The 20,842-nt window shown below is 39.2% G+C and overlaps 1 protein-coding gene across 1 annotated transcript in view; it reads right to left on the reverse strand.

Annotated features, from left to right (window-relative positions):
- Window positions 1-1,606: 1,606 nt before the first annotated feature.
- Window positions 1,607-20,842, reverse strand: part of VSTM4 (V-set and transmembrane domain containing 4) — a 31,838-nt gene continuing 12,602 nt past the window's right edge. The window contains exons 5-8 of the mRNA XM_071439067.1: window positions 20,338-20,371; window positions 15,311-15,423; window positions 14,428-14,489; window positions 1,607-4,201 (exon numbers count right to left, since the gene is read on the reverse strand). Coding sequence (XP_071295168.1) covers window positions 4,076-4,201; window positions 14,428-14,489; window positions 15,311-15,423; window positions 20,338-20,371 — 335 coding nt within the window. The 3' untranslated portion in view covers window positions 1,607-4,075. The remainder of the gene's footprint in view (window positions 4,202-14,427; window positions 14,490-15,310; window positions 15,424-20,337; window positions 20,372-20,842) is intronic.

Below are 20,842 nucleotides of genomic sequence, written 5' to 3' on the forward strand. Positions count from 1 at the left end.
TGCAAGGCCTAATGAATCCCTGGCCTAACTCTCCAGCTTCAGCCCCGCAGACAAGTTCAGGGGAAGGAGATGTGTAAAGCTGTTCAATGATTGGAAACAGCCCAGCAATGCTGGTAAGGAACAAGAGAGACACAACAAAGTGCCAGGACAGGGAGGATTCCTGAAATGCCCATTGCTAGGCAAGAGCCCTCCACTGACATGCAGTCTTTTGATCAGCCCAACCAAGTTAGCAAAATGGAATCAAACCTGCTGGTGAAACAAAGCACATGGAATGAGTGCATTTCACACCAGTGCAGAAAACTCAGATGACCACTTATTATGCAGTAAAATTTAGGAATTTTATCTTTTACCCTGGCAGGTTAGACTGAAGCCTAAAAGGATCTTGGAACCTGGACGCCACTCACCCAAGTGTGGTGGAGAACCCCTCTAAAAGCAGAATTTAACCTACAAATTAAACAGTAAATGCGATCTTTTCTGGTCTGAGTCCTTCTTTGCCAGCAGTACCGGCCAAACCTTGGCTAAGGACACAAGTTTATTGAACTTTTTAATGAAGAGAATCCCACAATTACGTTGCAGTTATACTAAAACAAATAATTTGCTTGCAATTGCAGAGATAATGACATGCTGACCACACCTACCAATTAGAAAATTGTAATAAAGAGTAATAAAATACCTTTTCTTTGGGCTGCAGATTCAACCCCCACACAGCCTGAGACACTAATATGATTTACTCCTATTTGCTGATGGAAAATTCTAGTAATAAAATTTAATGTGGAGGAACAAGGTGCATTTAACCAAAGCTGTAAACATATCTAATTCTATTTAAAGCTATAGGGTGCAGTACATTAACATTTAACAATCTGATATTAAATTGGTGTGAAGCTAATAGAGCTGTATTTGTTAAGATTTCAGCACAAAGCCATCTTTTACCAATGAAAACAGAAGGAGTAACCAAAATAGTGTGACTCAACAGACTCCAACTGCTGCTTAATAAGGTACTAAGAGTCTTCATGGGAACTCCTGTCATAAAAGAACTGTGGGCCACCTTCAGCTCTGCTGCTGTTCTGCTAAAGCCGAAGAGAGTTAGGCCAGGGATTAATTTGGCCTTGCAACTCCTCTTAAAAGGAGCTAAATCCATTTATTCTGCATTTCTCACACTAAAGCATATTACACTCAATGAAATTTTCTTCTCTGTAGTCTTTCAGTGGGCTGCTTTGACACTTACAGATATGCAATTCATTGCAAGAGAATATTTTTACTTTCCCCAGTGCTATGATCTGACATGATTAAATCTAGGTGGACATTGCTTAAGAAAAGATATAGGAGGTGTCTTCTTGGGAAGATGGGTGTTCTCCCAAGTAAATATTTCTGGCCTTGTTTCGCTCAGCTGGTCTGTTGCTTTTCGGGATTCTGCTGCCATCTGAAGTCAGTTCCAAATAGAAAACATTTTAAAAAGCCGGAATTTTCTGCAGAATGAAGAATTCAGTTCCAAATACTGTGACTTTCTAAGTGCTGTGTAAGAGATAAACACATGTCCTTCAACCTAGGAAGCAATATCTCTCCCTAGGAAGCAATAAATCCTACAGAGAGACTAAGACAACAAATCTTAAAAAAAGGTAATTTATTCAGTTCAATTAACTATTATTTTGGGGAATTAGATATCAAACACAAACAAGAATATATACGATATTAATGCATAAAGAATGGTATTCACGAACATGCTGGGCATAAATATGCAATAGAGGATTCTTCTGAACAATGGGCACAATGGCCAGCTCTATGCAAAAGAAATGTTTCTAACCAAACCTGAAAGTTTTCACAGCTAAGTGGTCAAATCATTAATGTGTTAGGATTTCAAATTCCAAAATAGCAACTAATAAATTCTATATTTTTCTAAGGCCTTTTGAAGAGCTGTCTGCATTACAGATGTCCTCTTTGAATAATCAGTTAGGATGTTCCAAAATTGATGCCTGAATGTTGAATCACTCATTAGCACCAGTTTGGTTTTGGTCAATGAGTTCATTGCTGTTGTCACTGAAAGTCCAACACCTGATCAAGAACAAGGAAAGATACCATGCCCTTTTGGTGGGTGATTAAATCCTGGAATAATGCAAAGGTGAAACAAACATTATTTTTGACAGCTCACAAATGCAAACATTAAAAATGCAAATAATTACTAACAAATCTATTGATGAAATCTGGCTGTAGTTTGGAAAGAACTGTTTTGATGAAGGAATAGAATTGGAATTAGTACTGTACATAATGGCAGCCTGATAAGCTTTTCTTAAATTCCTTTTTATAGAAGAGATTTTTATCCAATGTAGAAGAGGATGACTGCATTTTATATTTACAGATCCTGGCTAGACAATAGCAGATTATGTGTGCTGCCTAATCTCTACTACTGTTCAAAAAAGTTAAAAAGCAGTTTATACAGACTTGCTTATTCTGGTGAACCCCTCCAAAATGCAGTGATGTGCTCTGTCACATGGGTGCCCTTGGATGTCTGTCCCCATCCCCGATTGTCCCGCCACCCTCCTCTCCTGCACTCCCATGTAGCAGGAACAAGGGCACGAGTGTTCCTGTGGTGATTCCCAGCTCTGCTCTGAGCCTGGTGAGAAGCTGCTCTATCACTAAAGGGGTGTGATCTGTAAAGGAAGAAGCAGCTTGGGCTATCTTAGTTATGACTCCAGAACCCACATTAGATACTGCTGAATGAGTGCCTGTCATGGGGCTCCCTCACAGACCGGGAGAAGACCTGGCACGTGCCAAGTATTGGCTCTCCATCACCTGATGGTGACTAAGAGCCCAAGCTTCTACAGCTCCATGAACTGCACAGTTACTCAAGGGTTAAAGCTTCCCAAGAGCTGAAAGATGTTAGGTATTTGAATTATCACTGAGCTTTGGGGACATTTAGACACTGAAGATACACGAGCTTGAAAACATCAGTCCAGCTACTCCTCATGACTGAAATGCCCAGGATGGCACAGAATGGCTCATTTTCCATGCAAGTGTATCAAAGGAAAAGGAAGAATGCCTCTCAGTTATCAAGAGGTAAGGAAAGAGGAATTTTATTTTGTGTCCTGATATTAGGCTCATTTCCCTATCTCTTGAGCCCAGGTCTTTCCAAAGAAGTAACTCCAAAGTCAGCAGGGCTTTACAGAAGGAAGGTTCCATGCAGAAGGAGAAGCTATGTAATTTTTTTCCTCTAGATCAGCAGCTCATTAGTGCAGGCTACAGGAGGTAACTTTTTCAGGTTTGGAAATACCAAACTAAACCAAGACCAAAAGCAGCGTCCTGGTTCTTTCAGTTTTTTACTCACTATCAAGTTTTTCCTACTCCCAATCAGAATTTTAAAAAATCAAATCCTTGAGATGTTTTCAAGCTATGAATATTCTTCCTTAAATCACAGGGGTTTAACTATAAATGTTCCCTTCAGATTATTTTGAAATATTTTATTTCAAACCATACTAAAAGTAACATAAGTTTTTCAACACAATGTCATTTAGAAAGGGAATTTGAAAACATAGAGCACAAACCTTTTTAACTATTTCTTGAGAAGGGGAAAAGAAGTAGAAAAAGTAATTTTAGCTTTTCCTTGGCTGTATCAAAAAGTCTCAGCTTTACTGGGTTATTATTTTTCTGATGGGGTGAAATGCATTAAAGTGGCCATTTTCCTGGTCAGTGGTCTTTTCCTTCAGTAGCAGGTTGATGGGTGTGGATCCTGCTGTTTGTCCTCCTGAGGCTTGCTAAGATACTGATGCTGGCAGCTGGACCCGTCACATCAGCATTAAAGAAGGAATAATGTTTAGTGTTAAAAATGCCCCAGGTGGACCTTCAGTCCATTTCCAACAGAGGTATGGAACACCACAAAGGATATCTCTGGCATGTCACTTGTTGGCCAGCTGCTTTTTCTATGATTACTTTCAACTACACAGTGTTTAAAAGTCTCATAGAAAAATAGAAGTGTATGAATGGAAATAAAAAAATAAGGATATTTGTATGACTTTTATAAATAAACAGCACAGCAAGAATTAAATAGAACACAGACAAAGGACATTTATACAGGCATGAACTATTACAGCTTGTTTTCCTCAAAGAGTATCTGTGCATAGACTGTCATACTGGAAATGCCTTTGGCTTCCTGAATTGGCTTCATCAGTTCAAGTTCAGCATATGTTAAATTCTCCTCTGCAATTTTTGGCTGCAAAACAGAACCAACAAATTCGTTATAATGTCGTTACCACTGAATGAAGATATTTCATGACATTGGGTATAGTTCTTCTCCACCCATTCTAATTCTACTATATTGTTCATCAATTTACTCTGCATTAGAGCTAGTTCGTAGAAGATGAAATTAAAATAATATTAAAAATAGGAAACAGGGCTAAGTAGGATTTTCAGATTTGCTTCTAATTTAAAAGAATATTTTGACAATTCAAATATTACAGATTTCACAATTTTAAAGATATATACCAGATGTACTTTCCAGCTGTAAACCTTGGACCAGTTACATTTCTAATCACAGCCACTCACAGAGCCTCTCACTATATTTCTTAATAGAACCAAAAAATGTTAAAAATACACAAAAGGCAGAAAAAACTGGATAGAATTACTGCCATTCCAGTGGAATTTCACCACTTTTGCCAAGTTGTAGATGAGTTCAGAGTTTAGAACAAAGGCCATTCCACCAAAACTGTCTGCTGTATTACCATGATTGAATTTGACTTAAAACTATAAAATTTAGCGAAGGGAGATGGTCAATAAAATTTGCTGAACAAATTTATTGTGTGTGGCAGAAGCTGCCTACTGCTATTGGCAGCTTCATCCAGATTCAGGTGGCTTAGAGGAGGAAAATCTTGTATTGTACTCTTGTGTGTGTTATGCTCACAGCTGGGAGTGGGTTGTTCATGTCTAATTCACCTCAGAAAATGTAGCAACAAATAAAAGAGTTGCTGTGGAATTGTATGTGAGACCCTCAGTACTTGAAATGGATTTCATTTTATCTGTAGAAGATTGAGGTTTATGCTCCCTGAAAAAGGGTGAAGTTCTACAGCCCTATGCCAGTGAACTGGAGAATTTGTTCTTTATCTTCTTGAGTACTGTGTTCTACCCAAATAACTGGTGTCCTCAAGCTGAAGTGCAGAAGACAATTAAAAAACCAAAACATTTCAGCCATGCAAATTTTTGCAGTCACAAGAAGTAACCATGAGAAAGCTGCATCTCTCAGACGAAGAAATGGCAGTTGTAAACTTAAAACTGAAGTTTTAAAGTAAATAATGTTTCGAAGTTTGTAACCCAAGATTTTTGACACAGTACTTAAATGTTAGGAAGGAATTGTAAATATTTGCCAAGGCCAAAAGATTCACATTTTATTTATTGCTTATTTATTTCTGATTTAATACAAACAGTTCCCGTTCCCTTGAAATGTGTTTGAGTAAGTATTGTATCATCTTCTGCCTAAAAAGATAAGCATCTAATACCCTCTGAAATCAGCCCCTGTGCTCCCCTGCTTCCTGTCCTTTGCACTGCCCTGGAATCCTCTCCTTTTGCCTTGACAGTTGCTCACACTCAGCATTTCGGGTTCTTTACATCAGGGTGAAAAAGTTTACACTTTTCCAGCATTAATTTGATCTTATTTCTTCCCTGCAGATCAAATCCTCAAAAATTTTGATATTACCCTCTTCTTTCTATCCTGAAAGTATTAGCCTCAGTTTCTAGGCATTTAGTGGTTTTTTGCTTTTATGTTAAGTTAGATATTCCTTTTGAGATTTCAAATGATAAGTGCCTATCTATTCAGTCATGCTAATAACAGATGCTAAATACAGGAGTTACATTGAGGGTGGACTCCACAGTAGCACCAACAAATGCTGGATTTTATTTTCAGTGTATGACAATACACTGAATTTCTGTTTGAAGGTATTGAGAATTTTGCTGCCAGTTTAGTGTCACATCAGACCTTCAATGCATAATGATACACTGCATGTGAAAAGCCTCCTAAAAATGAATCTGATAAAACTTTTGAAACAAAGCTGTTGGTCACTGCCAGAGTAAAACTCTACATTTCCTAAGTCTGATGCACACATCTGTTGAGGTAGAAATATTTTCATTGTTCTGTAGGAACCAGTTAGTTGTTCAGGACAAGCTAAATCTGTGTATATTTTCCCCTTTGTTTAATCATATTTCTTTTTATGTTTCCATTTAGAAAATGCTGCATGTCCTAAAATAGCCACCCTAACGCCCAGCTCATGTAAATTTTAGAAGTAAGATTTATGAAATCATATTGTCCAGGTGTTTTATTACATTATCTCAAAATTGCATTGTTTTCCAGTGTAGATTATCTCTTTATTCTTACCTTATTCTATTATGTTTGGATATGAAAAATAACACTAGATTCCCCAAAATAAGTCATTGGGCAGTAGTGGCTGATGTGTTGCTTTCATACATTTTTATGATGTTCCTATAGTAAACATAATTTAATAAAGCCAAAACACACTAAATAAATAATTGCATCTAGAAAAGCAATAAAACCAAATAAAATTAGTACTTTCATAAGTGGAAAAGGTACTTCAATTACTGCTACAAGCAACAGCACACCATAAAATGTGTAGAATAATTTCCCTTATGCATATTTCTAGTATGTAATAATTTGATTGAAAATATGAGGAAACACACAGGAGGTTCAAAATTGTGAAAGGTATACAGTTTTCAGCAAAAGATGTGTAATAACAGTGCACTGGAGCCAACAGCACTTTAAGTACTTGTGGTAGCCAGGTTTTTATTCCATACACTCTTCTGCACTTCATTTATCAACCACATGTTTAATTTAATTTTGCTGGTTTGTTTGTCCAAAACCAACTTTTTTGAGCAGACAGGGGAAAAAGCCCCCTAATTCTACAATTTCATCTCTCATTAGGATTGGATATTGTCTTGGCAGTATTAATCTGGAACTGGGCCACCACCTTCTTTCTGGAACAATTGTGTGACTTCAATAACTGGTGTTATAGGTGGGAGGGAAGGTAGGGCAGAAGAGGAAGAGAAAATCAATGACTTGCCATTCACCCCTCTCTTTCTGTCCTGGGTCTTCCTCTAGGAGTTTGCTGGGATTTCTAGGGCTACAACATTCTTTTATAAAAAATTGCATCATTGTTCTAAAATAATATTGAAATTACTTTTTCAAGCAGGATTCTATTTCAATGTGGCATTCCTAGATACAGTATTTATCTTGTATGTCTGTTTTCTCATCTTGGGATCATACACTTTGCCAAAATATAAATTAGGAAGAGTTATGATTTTCCAGTGTATCTTCTGGCAAATGCAAAATGATTCCTCTTCCAGGCTTCTTCCAGTTTAATTTTAGTTTATTCCAGTCACAGGGCTTCCCACTGGCAAGTATTCAAAAGAGTTCACTTATAGGAACATTTTTCTTATTAAGCAATCTGCAAGGTCTATCATGTGACTATGTAAAAGAAACTAAAGTATGTGTGTATATAGTTTTGTTTTTATTTGGTTTGTCTAGTATATGAATGTATTAGAAATTAACTAGAAGGGTTGGAGATTTAATCAAAATTATTCTGAATTTTATTTCATAATTACCAGGAATGTCAATTTTGCTCCTGCCAGGCTTAGCTCGTTTGTCTCTTTGCAGCCTCAAGGATGTTTACTGTGCGCAATGTCAGACTTGAAAGTTCTTGAAGTTTTAACTAAGACTATTCTCATCCAAATTTGTGATTACTTATGAAGAAAACAAGCAAATAATAACTGCTTAAATTTAACTTCTCTGGAAAAACAACTGATGCTAACTTGCACTTAGAGACTTCTGCAATCTCAGTTCCATGACCATGCATGTTATCATGAAGATGACAAACCCAGTGTGAATTTCTAGTTTACTATCAAAAATAAGCAGGAAAAACCTGACTTTGCCAGTTCATTTCAGTCTTAAATATTTTAAGAGACTATTGCTGCAAACATTCCCCTTTGAATTCAGGGTCTATATAATCACAGGTAATGTAGTTTTTGTTTGAGGTATGATACAGAAAGACTTTTACACAGGGGAAAAAAAACCTAAAGATGAAATTGAATTTTCAGCTCTGAGTTTTCTGGATTTAACAAGCATATGTCCCAAACTGTGCACATGGCTGCGGGGTTGGAACTAGATGATCTTTAAGGTCCCTTCTAAAGCCATTCTATGAAATTCCAGTCAGAGTTTCACAGTATTTTTAGTCACTCGGGTTTCCTGCAGTAACACTTGAAAATGAAACTCCACTTTCAGTGGCATGCCCTGCACTCATGAGTGAATGGCTGAGGTCAGCAAGGACAACACCCTGCCAATTCTGCAGATGTTGCTGGTGTGATTGCCAGTCCATGGCAAACTGCCACCTGTGGCCCGGCCATGCCTGCTGTTGGGTGGACATGTGGTGCCCAGGAATGCTGCAGGAAGTGCAAATGGGAAAGGTACAGAGTCAAGAGGTGCTGCTGATGCCTGTTTGATCCAGTCCCTAGGAATTGCACTTGCCAGGTTACTCCACAGCACCAAGCAAGCAGCCTTGCCCCACTGCCATGAAGGAGCTCTTCTTAGCAAGCACACCCTGGAACTACCAGTATTTTTCTCTCCCTTTCTCTTGCAAAAGCCAAACTTGACTCTTTGGCTTTTTTCCTTTAATGTTTGAGAAACATCCTGTTTTGTAGTCGGTAAAAAGCTCCACAGAAAAAATGCAAATACTGTCCAGATGGCACAGCTCAGGAGCATCCAGTGTCACTGCTGAGCACACTCCATCAGAAAGTGTTGAGACAGGACTCTCCAGGCCAACTGATTGGGCTTGTTTCCACAGGAAGAGATTGTTGGCTGTCTCTGTATGCATGCCCAGAAGGGTGGAAACTGCATGCTGAGTGCAGCCTGAGGGAAAGGGGGTAGCCCATCATCTCTTCTGCATATCTCTTTTTCAAAGCATCTGTTTTTGACAGCTGTGGAGGGGATGGGATATGGCTGCCAGCTTGGCCATCACTGAAGGGGCAGTGATGGAGGTGAAAGTGAGGATATGCTGAAGGAAAGATCCAGCATGTTTGGTGGATGGGCTGCAACTCCCTTGCCTGGGCCACCAGAGATACTGGAGAAAGCACATGCTGGCAGTGGGGTCAGGCAGGAGAAAACTCACTGTGGCTTCAGAGAGAAAAGGATCTGACAGTCCTGTTTTTAAATCTACATTGGAAAATACCTCCCTTTAAAATGTGTGGCTTTTCTTGTGCTAAAATCAGTAGTGCTCCTGAGGGCCACAGATACACTTAATGCTCAAATCCTGTGAACTTCAGTGGGATGACTTCCTCATTAAGATTGTACCATAACTCAGAAGTCAGAAAAAGATTCCTTTTTTTAAGAGCTTCAAGTGTTTACCAATGTCAGTGACTTGATTGCTAGCAGAAAGCCAGAGATTCCCCTGTAACAGAGGAGCTTCAAAAATTACTTCTGCAGAAGTTCTGAAGCTAGATCTGCAAAATGACTTATCCTCTAGAAATCCATCTGCTGGCCAGTAAGAGTGTTGAAATATCAAGAGAGACATTCAGTGCTGAAGCTAAGAAATACAATATTGGAAAATAAGGAGAGTAGTAATTATATCTTTTAGTGGCATTATCAGTTAAAAAGGTTTTTCCCATTAAGACGCCTGTTTTTTACTCCCTATAGCATGAAATGTTTCCTACACTACCTGAGAACAATATCTACAACAGTTTGTGAAGACTTGTTCACCATTGCATCTAAATTTTGTCATTGAATCTCACAGAAGTTATGATTACAGAGTCAGGGACAAAGATGATTTGATAAGTCTCACTGAATGAGTTTTGGGGGAAGAGCATCCTCACCTTTGCTAATGGTCTATGGCTTTTACAGTTGCAGTTACTCCTAGATTCTAAAACAGCATTGCTGGAAATCAGGCTGATTTCTTCTTATTATTTAAAAAAAGCCAACAAAGTAATTAAAAGTTTTCACTTCACTGGTTGCACTTTTGTTACTCCAAATGTTTGGAGTAACACAAAGATCATCTACTGTGGCATTTTGTAAATACACAAGCCTCAACACTGATCCAACGAGTAATTTTATGTATTTATACAAATTATTCCTTCTTGAGAGTAAAGATAGCAACTTCAATTTGAATGGGAAAGCAGGAGACATAACTCAGTAGCTTTGAGTATGTTGGGTTCCAAGTGTCAACCTGAACATGCAAATGATATCCATGTCCTATGGACATCTCACATCCTATGGAGAAACTGAAAAAAAAAGGATTATTCATCTTACAGAGAGAGGAATTATGAGGACTGAATGGAATTATTAAAGAATAACAGAGAGTCAAGGGAAAAACTGTTCATCACCCCTTTGTATATCATCTGTATATTCTTATTGGAAGTCTGTGGACCTCAATAATGCCTTAAGAAATTGGGAGCTTGAATCATCACTCATTTTTACATATTGTGGAGGAAGCAACTCTTCTAATAGAGGGTGGCACAGCTTTTAATTTAAAGTCATCCAGTAGAGGGGAAGACCTGATTGCTCCCAGCTCCAGAATTCACAAATGACTGAGCAGATGTATTTCACTTCCCTTTTCTTTCTCAAGGGAAGGGCCAATGGTACCTACAGTTAAGACTACTGAGGAATCCTACTAGTTGTGCAAAATACTGACTGCTAGAAATTTCCCTCCACCTTAGATAACCATAATCCCTTCCTGTTTCTCAAGTAGTTTTTACATCATCATCATAAGCAGATCTCAGTAACCATGCAGCCTGGGGCCACAGGTGATCCAGTCCATGCTGAAATAAACAATGCTGTTTATGCTGTCTGAGCTGAAGGCAGAAGTGTGCTTCTCTTAAACAGCACCATGGTCACTGGGAGGACTCTGCTCCACAAGTCACACAGGAACAACCTGTACTCTGTGCTGGGGAACAACCAGATATACTCTATTCAACAGAGAGGGTATTCAAGGTGTGGTCAGTGTAGGAACAGCAGAAGCCAACTCTTGTGGACTGTGACACTTACATGGATGTGTCTGAAGAACAAAGCCCAAGGGATAATTTGTAACACAGGGGATATATACCTGATTTCAAAGTGTGATATTTATATGATATAGCAGAGTGCACATGCCAGTGGCAGAATCAGAAGAATCCCTACAGCCTGTCTTATCTGAGCAGATATTCCTCCCTTAAAAATTTAGTGTGAAAATGATGAAGTCAACAAAAATTTTGTGTAAGTGAAGATTTGAACGTTTGATCCAACCTGAAGTTGCATCCTTTCCATTGGTTGTAGTGAATCACGCAGGAGCTCCTCAGATTGATGGTTTAAACCTTCATGAAGACACTAAAGCCTTTTCATTTAGATGATGTTCTGTAACTGACACTCTTGGGCTATGACAGCTAATCTCTATGAGGCAATGAAAGCCTTACCAGAAAATTTGGTTGAGGAAGTAAAAGATTTATCTCTACCAACTCAAAGGGCTAAGTAGTTAAAGCTAAAGCAGAACAGCCCTTAGAGAGAAGAATTTGTGGGCGCCCAGAATTTTCTTTTTCGTAATGACTCTCTGTGCTTCTTGCATGCTATAAAAAACATCCCTTTTTGCATTTCAGCATCTCTATTTCCTTTGATCTGTACACATTTCTCATTGATGCTAATAGAGAATGACACTGATGGGGAATATTTTTGCAACAGGGGGAGCATAGAATTGTTATTCTGGCTAAAGCAAAAGCAATATGACTTAAGCAGAATATTTAAAAGGCTTTACTCAAAGCTGTGCAATTGAACTTGGTATTAGGCTTTCTCTCTCTCTTTTTTTTTTTTTTTAATTTTCATTGAGATTATGTCCATATTTTATCCAGGTTATTGTGTTCTTGTAAAATTATACTGCAACCCACTCTTGCACGTTAACAACAAAAGAAATTCTCTAGCTTATTATAAACATCTTTCAAGAAACCAAAAGCATATGTCCTCTGGAAATAATTTTGCTGGTATTTAGGCTATTACAAAAAATTTCCCAAAACACTGGAATTATTTTGTAATGTTCCTTTACACTCTAGCTTGTTAGCTTAAGTTTTCTAGAATATTCTCCTGGTGCCCCAATATAGTCTCTTCCTTGGGTTGCTCAGGAAAGATGCAGAAGTAGCCCAGAAACTTAGCAATTTGTGTCTGTCTTTGCAGTAGTGATTACATGGTAAGTGTGCCATCAGTGAAAAAACACCTAGTGTAGACACCAGCAGTGCAATCATTACAGTTGGAAAGAAAAGGTTATTTTATCCTGCAGAGATTTGGCAGGATGATGATTTTTTTTGCCCCAAAGCAGATTGAAAATTTAAAATGTGAGAATTTTTTGAGAATTAAAATGGAGAGAGAAGTTTACTAAAATTAAAAATAGTCTCATTTAGATGTATTTTATGTCTTTTTCTCTGTATTTTCTGTATTTTTTATCTTTCTTTAAATTTCTTTAAGTTCAATTAGTTTAATTTTCCTCACTGAAAAAAAAAGTAGTTTAAAAGCAGAAAGTGTGGATTAGTTTTTCCTGAGAATACAAAAACATAGACAACTGTGTTGTCAAAGGAGGTAAGAGGAACAGACTTGGGAAACTGCTCTGGGAAGTGCCCTGCTCAGCTTCTGAATGTGCCTTATAGACTGACTTTGGCTTTGTTTACTTTGTCCCTTAATGCACTTTATTGCTAGGTGAGTCTGTATTTGTTGCATCACCTTTTAACTTAAAACTAACTCATGTCCATAGATTGTGAACTGTCTGGGGGCTGCTGGGTGCACTCTGAGGTGAAATAGGAAAGGGAAGAGAGCAACACATGGAAACAGCTGCCTGACTGAAGTCCAACAGCAAGGCATTAAAACAGAGTTTGCTGTCTGCCTGCAGCGTGGGGACCCTCAGTTGTGCTAGGGGAGACAAAGCTGATTTCATTGCTTGAGAAGGCATTACTCCTGCTCACCTCCAAAGTGTTTGCACCTTGACTGGTGTTGTGTAGCAGGAAGGGAGGAGCAACAGCTATTTGAGGGCTATCCTTGGAATTATTCCAAAAAGAGAAAGTATCTGGAAACAGATTTACTTCAAGTTCAGTGTGTGTTGATGTGCTTTGTTGACCTGCAGGAAGTATCTGAGTGTTTTAACCGGTGAAAGTTTTCCTAAGAGGGCTGAAGACTGCCTGATTACTGCTGTGCCCAGGTGTTGGGATTTACTCTGGGTGCTCAGCAAAGGGTGGCTCTCACCCCTGGTGCCAAGTGCTCTCATCTGTCTTTGTGCTCTTAGCATAGCTTTGGCCTGCCACATGTCAACACAAGACCTTTTTCATGGAGTTTTAAAACTCTGCCTCTTCCTTGACCACAGCCTGACCTGTATAATCAGAGTCTGGCTGAGGGGTGATCCCAGCAGGACCAGTAGAGGAACAATGAGCTCCATACCCAAGAGGTAAAATTGCCTAAGGTATTAGCTGAGCTGTTCTCAAGTCACCTGGCATTATGCCCAGGTATCCAGGGTTGTAAAAAGTAGAGGTTTTTTATTGATAATTGGTGAGATGGCTCCCAGTTCTAAGCCTCACCTGAAAGTGAAACCATCACATGGCATTTTAGGTATTCCAGTGGCATAATTTTAGGCACCCACCTTCACCTAATATAGAAAGTTGGTCTCTCTGGGATCTCTCTATTGCCAGAGAAGAAAGGATTCCCAAAAGGCAACTTAGAGCAGTAGTCTGAATTACCACAAGTATCAGACTCTGGCTTTAACTCATCTCTCTTTCTATTGCCTACACAGAGAACAGAGCAGACCACAGCAGCTGTAGGCATCTGAAGTGAGTTGGTATAAAACTGTCACTCTATTACCAATGGATGTCTTGTCCAGGCACTGCTTTAAAACAAAAGCAGAGAAACATCTCACCATCCATCTGGTTTGTCTGGCATGTATCTGCAAGGGTATTTTTCAAACAGAAACTTGTTTGAGAAACCCAAGAGAAACTGTCATATGAAGGGTTTTTCCTTAGTATGAGCTATATATATTCATGTTATTCCTGCACTTCTGACTTACACCAATGAAGTGCAGAATAAGGCTCCTCATTTCTCACTTGAAAAGTCTCAAAAGAAGTGTGAACAGTACAGTTATGATTCTGTCAGTAACTGGTATTTTTTTCCAAAACACCAGCTGCTAGAAGCACGTGAGAATGAATACCAGGTTTCATTTAAGGACAGGCCAAGTTTGTAGACATGACAACGGTTAGAAAGCTGGAAAGCATAATACAGTGTAACATAATGCTCAAAATGAAAAGAACCAAGATAATTCATCATTTGAAAAATTATTATTTAAAAAAAAAAAAGGACCTGTATGATAATATCTGAACTTAGAGTTCTGGCAACATACAGCATTTGTATTGAGAGAGAAGAATATACAAAAAACTATGCCATAGAAACTTACTCACCAGGATCAATTTTCTTTGAGGTTTCAAGAGCTTGGGCTTTGGGAAATTATTGACAATTGGAGCTACAAAAATAAATATTAAGGCATCATTTCACATCATTATCATTCACTGTCATTTTTAGTATATGTATTAGCAATCCATAAATTACATATTAATAGCAAATTAAAAGCAAATGCATGTACTTATATATGTGTTTAACCACATTTCAGGTATTTTATACAAGGAAACATAATGAATGTTTTGAATTAGAAAATTCATAAGATTAAGGAATCTGATATGCAAGATATGCTGTTTGTATGCAAATGCTAGAGCAATTTACCCCCTGGGAACTGATCATTTGTGACCTAACCAACAGCAAATCTTCAGGTGCTTTCCCTCTTCTCTCCCACTGGCTTAGCACTGGCAGCATTGCTCAGAAAGTGAGACAGACCCTGGAGCTGCAAATCCTCTTGGAAAATGAAGTCTCCAAGAGGCTGGTCTCTATCCACTCAGTTTGCTTGACTTCCCAAGTGCATGGGTAGTTTTAAAGAGTGCAATGTGCTGGCTTCCCTCAGAATACCCCCAAAATGAAATTTCAACTTGCCTAACTTTAATCTTCTCTTTGAGCAGGGTGAATATTGCTGCAGAGGTTCCTCTCTCTCCTCTAGTTAGTGGGAGCTGAGACCTCCTGCTTGGACTCACTGAGTAGCATCTCAGGATGGCTAAAGCTGCAGGGAGGTGCCAGCCTGTCCCACAGCAGGTACAGGGCATTTCCTCCCCCCAGATGGGAGCAAGAACAGGCAGAGACAGTGGCAAAGTGCAGGATTCCTGACGTCCCACACTCTGCTGTCCCTCCATGGTTGTGCTCAGGATTTGAAATACCTCTGTGCTTCTGTTTTCATACCTTTTGCTGGGATGGCTGGTGGCTGCTCCAGTTTCTCTTTCTCCTTCTTTTTCTTTACCTTCTTAGGCTGTAGAGGAGACATGCTTGTCACACTGGTAACTGTCTCCCCAGAGCTGCAAAGCACAGGCCCAAAAGTGAGGGGAAAATGAAGGCAAAGGAGGGAATGAAAGTTTGTCCCTGTGAGTTCAGGCAAACACATCATCTTCCACTTGTGGGAGTCCGTGCCCAACAACCTGGAATGTGATCTGGGTATAAAATGAAAAACCACTTATGGGGGTTTGAAATGCTCTGGGTTTTGCATTTTTTCAGCCATATAATATGGGTGAGAAACTTAAAGAGTCTCACTCATCCTGGCATAGAAAATGCAAACTGTCAGGTTTAAACAAGATCCATTTCATAGCACCTATTCCTTAAAAGCATGTATGACCCCACTGCTGCACCCAGAGTGAACTTCTGCCAGCTGCCCTCGAGGCTCAGAGGCTCAGGCAGATTACAATAGTTGCATAAGCTCCCATGGGAACTGAATGGAAAAGCAAAATCTTTGATGCAGATTCTGGGCTAAGACTGGCTGAGGGACTAGAAGAGCATGCAGCATGTCTTCAGGCAGCTCAAAAACCCACATCTGCAAAATCTGGCTTCTTCAAGAGGGCCAGTGTGCCCAGGGAATATAAAACAAGAAGCTCTGCTCCACTCTCTAACTCAAGCATTCCCCAGTGTATCTGTGGTGAAAAGGTGCTCTTAGCTATGAGGGAAGAATACAAGTTATACTGCAAACAGACTCTTTTCTGCTGGATTTTTTTACCCTTATCACCTCCCAAAGGCTGAGATCAAAAGCCCTGCTTTGAATATTCAGGCTTGGATCTGCAGTCAGGTTGCAGTGGCTGTCACTGTGGGTCACTGAGCTGTGGGAACTGACTCTGCAGGGGCTCCCTGCTTGCAGGTAAAGGGGAATGAAATTGTCCTGGCTTAAGTGGGAATGAAAGGAATCTTAACTTACAGCTGGGGTGTGGGGAGAGTGTAAACCATTCAGTTATGGTGACTACAGTGATGGAGGTGACTTGGTAAGCACTGGCTGCTCAGCTGCACCTGCTCCTGGGCTCACCCTGGGGAAGGTTAGGGCAGTTTGGTTGTGCTTCAACAGGGACCCTTCCTTCTGTGCTCTGAGTTCCACCATGCCATGGAACACAACCAGGGTCTCCATGGTTGTAACACTGCTAACACTTATTTCACTGAATTTTAAATCATTTGTCCCAAGATCCTGTTCCTCTCCAGATTCTTTTGCATGATGGAATATTCTCTTTATTAACAGAATAAAATATTCTTTATATTAATAGAATAAAGTATTCAGGGCAAAAGACTTAATGAAGGTTAAGATGTCTCAGCTATTGCCCACGCAAGAACAACAAAATTACAGACACATTTTACACAGTTGTAAATTCAAATGAATGTCACTACCACTGGTAAAATCATTTTGGATTTATACTTGTGTGGATTGCAAGAAGACTCTGGTTTGCTGGTATTCTGTTCTACTTCATGTACTCAGTCAAAAACATAGGTTTGCTGCCAAACTTTCTAAAAAGTGTTTAAAAAATAAAATATGTTCGTGATTTACAAATAAATCACATTTTATGTAAACTGAGGGCTGCACTGAAGCATTTTCTAAATCTTCCTGCTTGACTATGAACCTATCCCACAACAACCATCTGTTTCTATACTAAAATCAAGATGAAATGGTTTAAAACCAGCAGAAAATGAAATTGTTCTGCTTGGCTTCTTGTACAAACAGCAAACTACTAAGAAGAAAGACTACCAAAAAGGAGATGAGAATGCTTTTTTAAAAATATTTTTGGTTTTAATAATCCAAGGTCGTTAAGGCAGATGTGTAGCCTAAAGATGCTGTTGTTACAACATAACTTCTTTAAGCTTAGTGTCAATTCATTGCATTAGTTATTATTTCTGCTTTGCCAGGAAAAGTGAAGCTACAAAGAAATGTATTTGAGACTTGCAGATTTCTTTTAAATACCAGGGCCCCACAGGGTTAACTAATTCTGGGAGATACAATAACTATACTTGCTGTCTCAGAACTGAGCTCCTCAAACCAAACAAGGAGGCTCAGAAAAGACTCCTTGGCCCAGAAACACTGCTTCTTTGTGAGCTTGTCTTGTTCTATGCCTAAAAGGAAAGTTAGTTTTTTATCTCCAGCTCCTTCTTCAGCCCCTGGGCTTCTATTTCAACGGTGTCATGTTGTGCATTTCTTGAAGGATCTAATGAGTTTATAGAGAGCAAGAATAATATGGGTGCTTGGGGAAGTATCCTGTGGAAGATGTGTAATGATCATGGAACAGGGCAGCAGTTGCCCTGAAGGTCGTGGCTGTTGCTAGACCTGGAAAACTACTGAATTTTGGCTTTGCTGTCCTTATTAGAGTCTAGGATGTGGGACTCTTCCTGTTGCCAACTAAGTCAGCTATTTTTTCTTGTTAAAAGTCTGCAGGGGGGTGACAAAAAATTCACTTGAGTGAACTGGGAGTTACTTGGATATTTTCCAGGTAGGAGAGTTGTGTGAAAAGGTGCCAGGCATATCTGGATTCTTGTTTCTGGTTCCATGCAGCAGTAAGTGCTCCTGTAATGTGAGATTGGCACTGTGGAACCAAGGTGTTGAGAACGACAGCTTTCTGAGGAAAACTCTTTATTTACCTCCAATTACTTATCTCCAGAAGAGCAGTAACTGAAGGACTAGAGAGTTCAGGCCAACACAAACATGAAAGACAGAAAAAAATGTTCCTGCTTTCAAAGCTTCACCTCCTGGGGGTTTCTGGATCTGAAAACTGGCAAAATGATCCAACAACAAGGAAAATAATATGAAGAAGGATATTTAAAGAAAATACCAGAAAATGCAATTAGGTGGTTTGGAAAACTAAAAATAACTATACTATTTTATTTAGGTAGTTATTTTTAAAATGTGGTAAAGAAATGGGTTTTGGTCAACTCATTTTTTTTCCTTAATTTGTTATTGGTCAAGTAGCAAACCAAAACCTAAACATTTGCTTTCTTATACTCAGGAAATCTGGATTTAATTTTCTTTCCTACCACAGCCATTTTGTGAGACCTGGGGCAAATGATTTAGCCTGCTGTGCTTTAGATTCCAATCAAAAGCAAAAACATCATTCTGATGTCAAGACATAAAATATTTTAAGATGCTTAGGTACTACTGCAGTGGGAATACAGACATTTCTTAGACACCGGACTATTAATGTAATTTTGAAAGTGGACTCTACTCTGTGTCTGAAATATCACTAAGGGAGTTGGAGTTGAGCTTCTCTAATCAAGGCTGAATTTTGCACAGTAGTAATTTTAAATGACAAGAATCTCATGCAAATTAGTTAATCAGTTTGGCCTAATAGATATTTAGACAGTAGGCTTTGGGTCTAAATGTGTTGAATTAAGTTCAAAGACAAGGAATTTGCAGGTGAAGAGCAATGAGTTTGAAGGAAGTGATGGTTTGTATTTTGAGCAGAGGATGAAAAATAAATGGTCCCAAGTGTGAAACATAATTATGATGCTGGCAACCCTGTCATAGGTATTTAATTTTAAAGCCCCAAAGTCAATGCACTTTAGGCATGCATTTGTGTGATTGAGGATTTCATTAGCATAGCTTGTCACACTGAAATGCATGAAACCATGTTTTTATCCATATAGAGTCATGCATTTCTTTCAGTTCTAGAGAATCTGTTTTATGGTGAAGAAATCACATTGGCTTGTTTTCTCCCTAAGTTCAGTGTTTGCAGCAGCATCACTGCTACATCATCTATTCCAGAGAGCCAGAGTTTGCAGTGTGCGTTTTTATCTCACTGCCATGCTCCGTTTTTTCAGTTGGGTCTCATTTTTCTTCTCTTTTTATGTTCCCTACCAGTATACTTTGATTTCCTCCCCCTTCCCGTTCTTTTTGGTTTGTTTGTTTTTTGTAATTCCAACTTTGTCCCAGCAGTTAATAAAGAAGGGGGAAAGCGAACACATCCAGGAAGAAATGAAAACTGCTGAGCTGTCTCTAAATTTTTGGATGGTGCAATGGCTGGTCAAGGTCACAGAACAAAGATCTGTCCATAAATAACGTGGAAGTTTTGGTTTGTACTGGCCTCTCCTGAACCCTGTGCTGCTTTGTTTTGATTTCACTTCCATCTGAGTGGCAGTTAAATTGAATACCATGATAATCCCATGAGAATGCACTAAAAATCACACTGTTGGAGGATCTAGGGTGTGCTATACTTGGCATTGAATCCCACAGTGTCTAAAGAGACTATGAGAAACAGTATGTGATACCAACAGGTACTGGATTTAAACTGCAAGGCTAGAAACACATGGTTTCTGTCACTGAAAACTGGGAAACAGCTGTGTTTCTGTGTTGTTATGAGGCATCTCTCTTTCATCTTTTTTGTTTGTAAAATATTTGTCATATATTGTTACTGCAGTTCCAGTCCAATATACATATCAGGAAAATCATAAAATGGATTTATAGCTTTATAGCCACACCATAAAAACCTTATGGCAGCTGATGGTATTTAAAGGGACAGTGATTAACACTGCAGCAGAAGAATTCTTCCCACCACTTTGAGTCTTCAGCTGGGAACAGACTATGGGCCTTGAAAATCTGCTTTTGAACACCACTCCCTCCGTGGGTGTGGGACTGCCTGGGTAACATTGTGATTGGGTCTGTGTGCTTGGAGAGTTTAAGTCATTACCATCCCATGAGGTGTTGGGGAACTCTAGAAACCAACACAAATGAAAGTAGGCTTCTTCAGAAAGCAATTCAGAACACCAAGGAGAGGCTTGTCACTGGAACATCTGCAGGACCTACAGCTAGCCCAGGCAGATTCTCCCTTTTCATGAACAGCAGGAACATTCAGGGATCTGGGAATCTTTATGTTCCCATGAGCATTTTGAAAACATTACTCCAGTTCTTCAGCACACATAGCAAAACAAATCCAGAACTGGTACCTTGGTTTAGAGCAAAGAGATGTGTAATCTCCTACCTGTTCTGGGGGCATTTCACCAGGTAATGCTTCACTGTTAAAGAAAAGAAAAAAAGAAAGAAAATGTAGCTTCACACCAACATAGTTTATGTGTTTCAAATGAGCACTGCATCAGACCTGTGTTGCTGAGATGATGGAGTTGCCAGGTTGTTACACTGGGAGAGCTAATGATAGTCACCATACATTGTATTGTGCTTTAAAATGCAGTCTGACTGAAGAAGACATAGCACAAATGCAGAAGACATAGCTAGTCTTGGGAGAGGGGAATGCATTAAACAACACCAAAAATGTGCTGTGGAAATGCTGGGCAACACACATTCCAGTGGTCAGCCCAGCCAAAAGACAGCTTGCTAAGGAAAAGCACAGCAGGCCAGTAATTTTACTCTGAAGACTTTTATTTCCCTTGTAGTGCCTGTATTTATTTCCAGAAGCCTGAAATAAACCATTCACCCACAGGAGCCACGGCTGTTGCTAATGTAAGTCAGATTGTGGCCACAGGCATAAA

This window comes from Agelaius tricolor, unplaced genomic scaffold, assembly GCF_023055355.1.
Source record: "Agelaius tricolor isolate 1412-34295 unplaced genomic scaffold, bAgeTri1.0.p SCAF_13, whole genome shotgun sequence".
NCBI lineage: Eukaryota > Metazoa > Chordata > Aves > Passeriformes > Icteridae > Agelaius > Agelaius tricolor.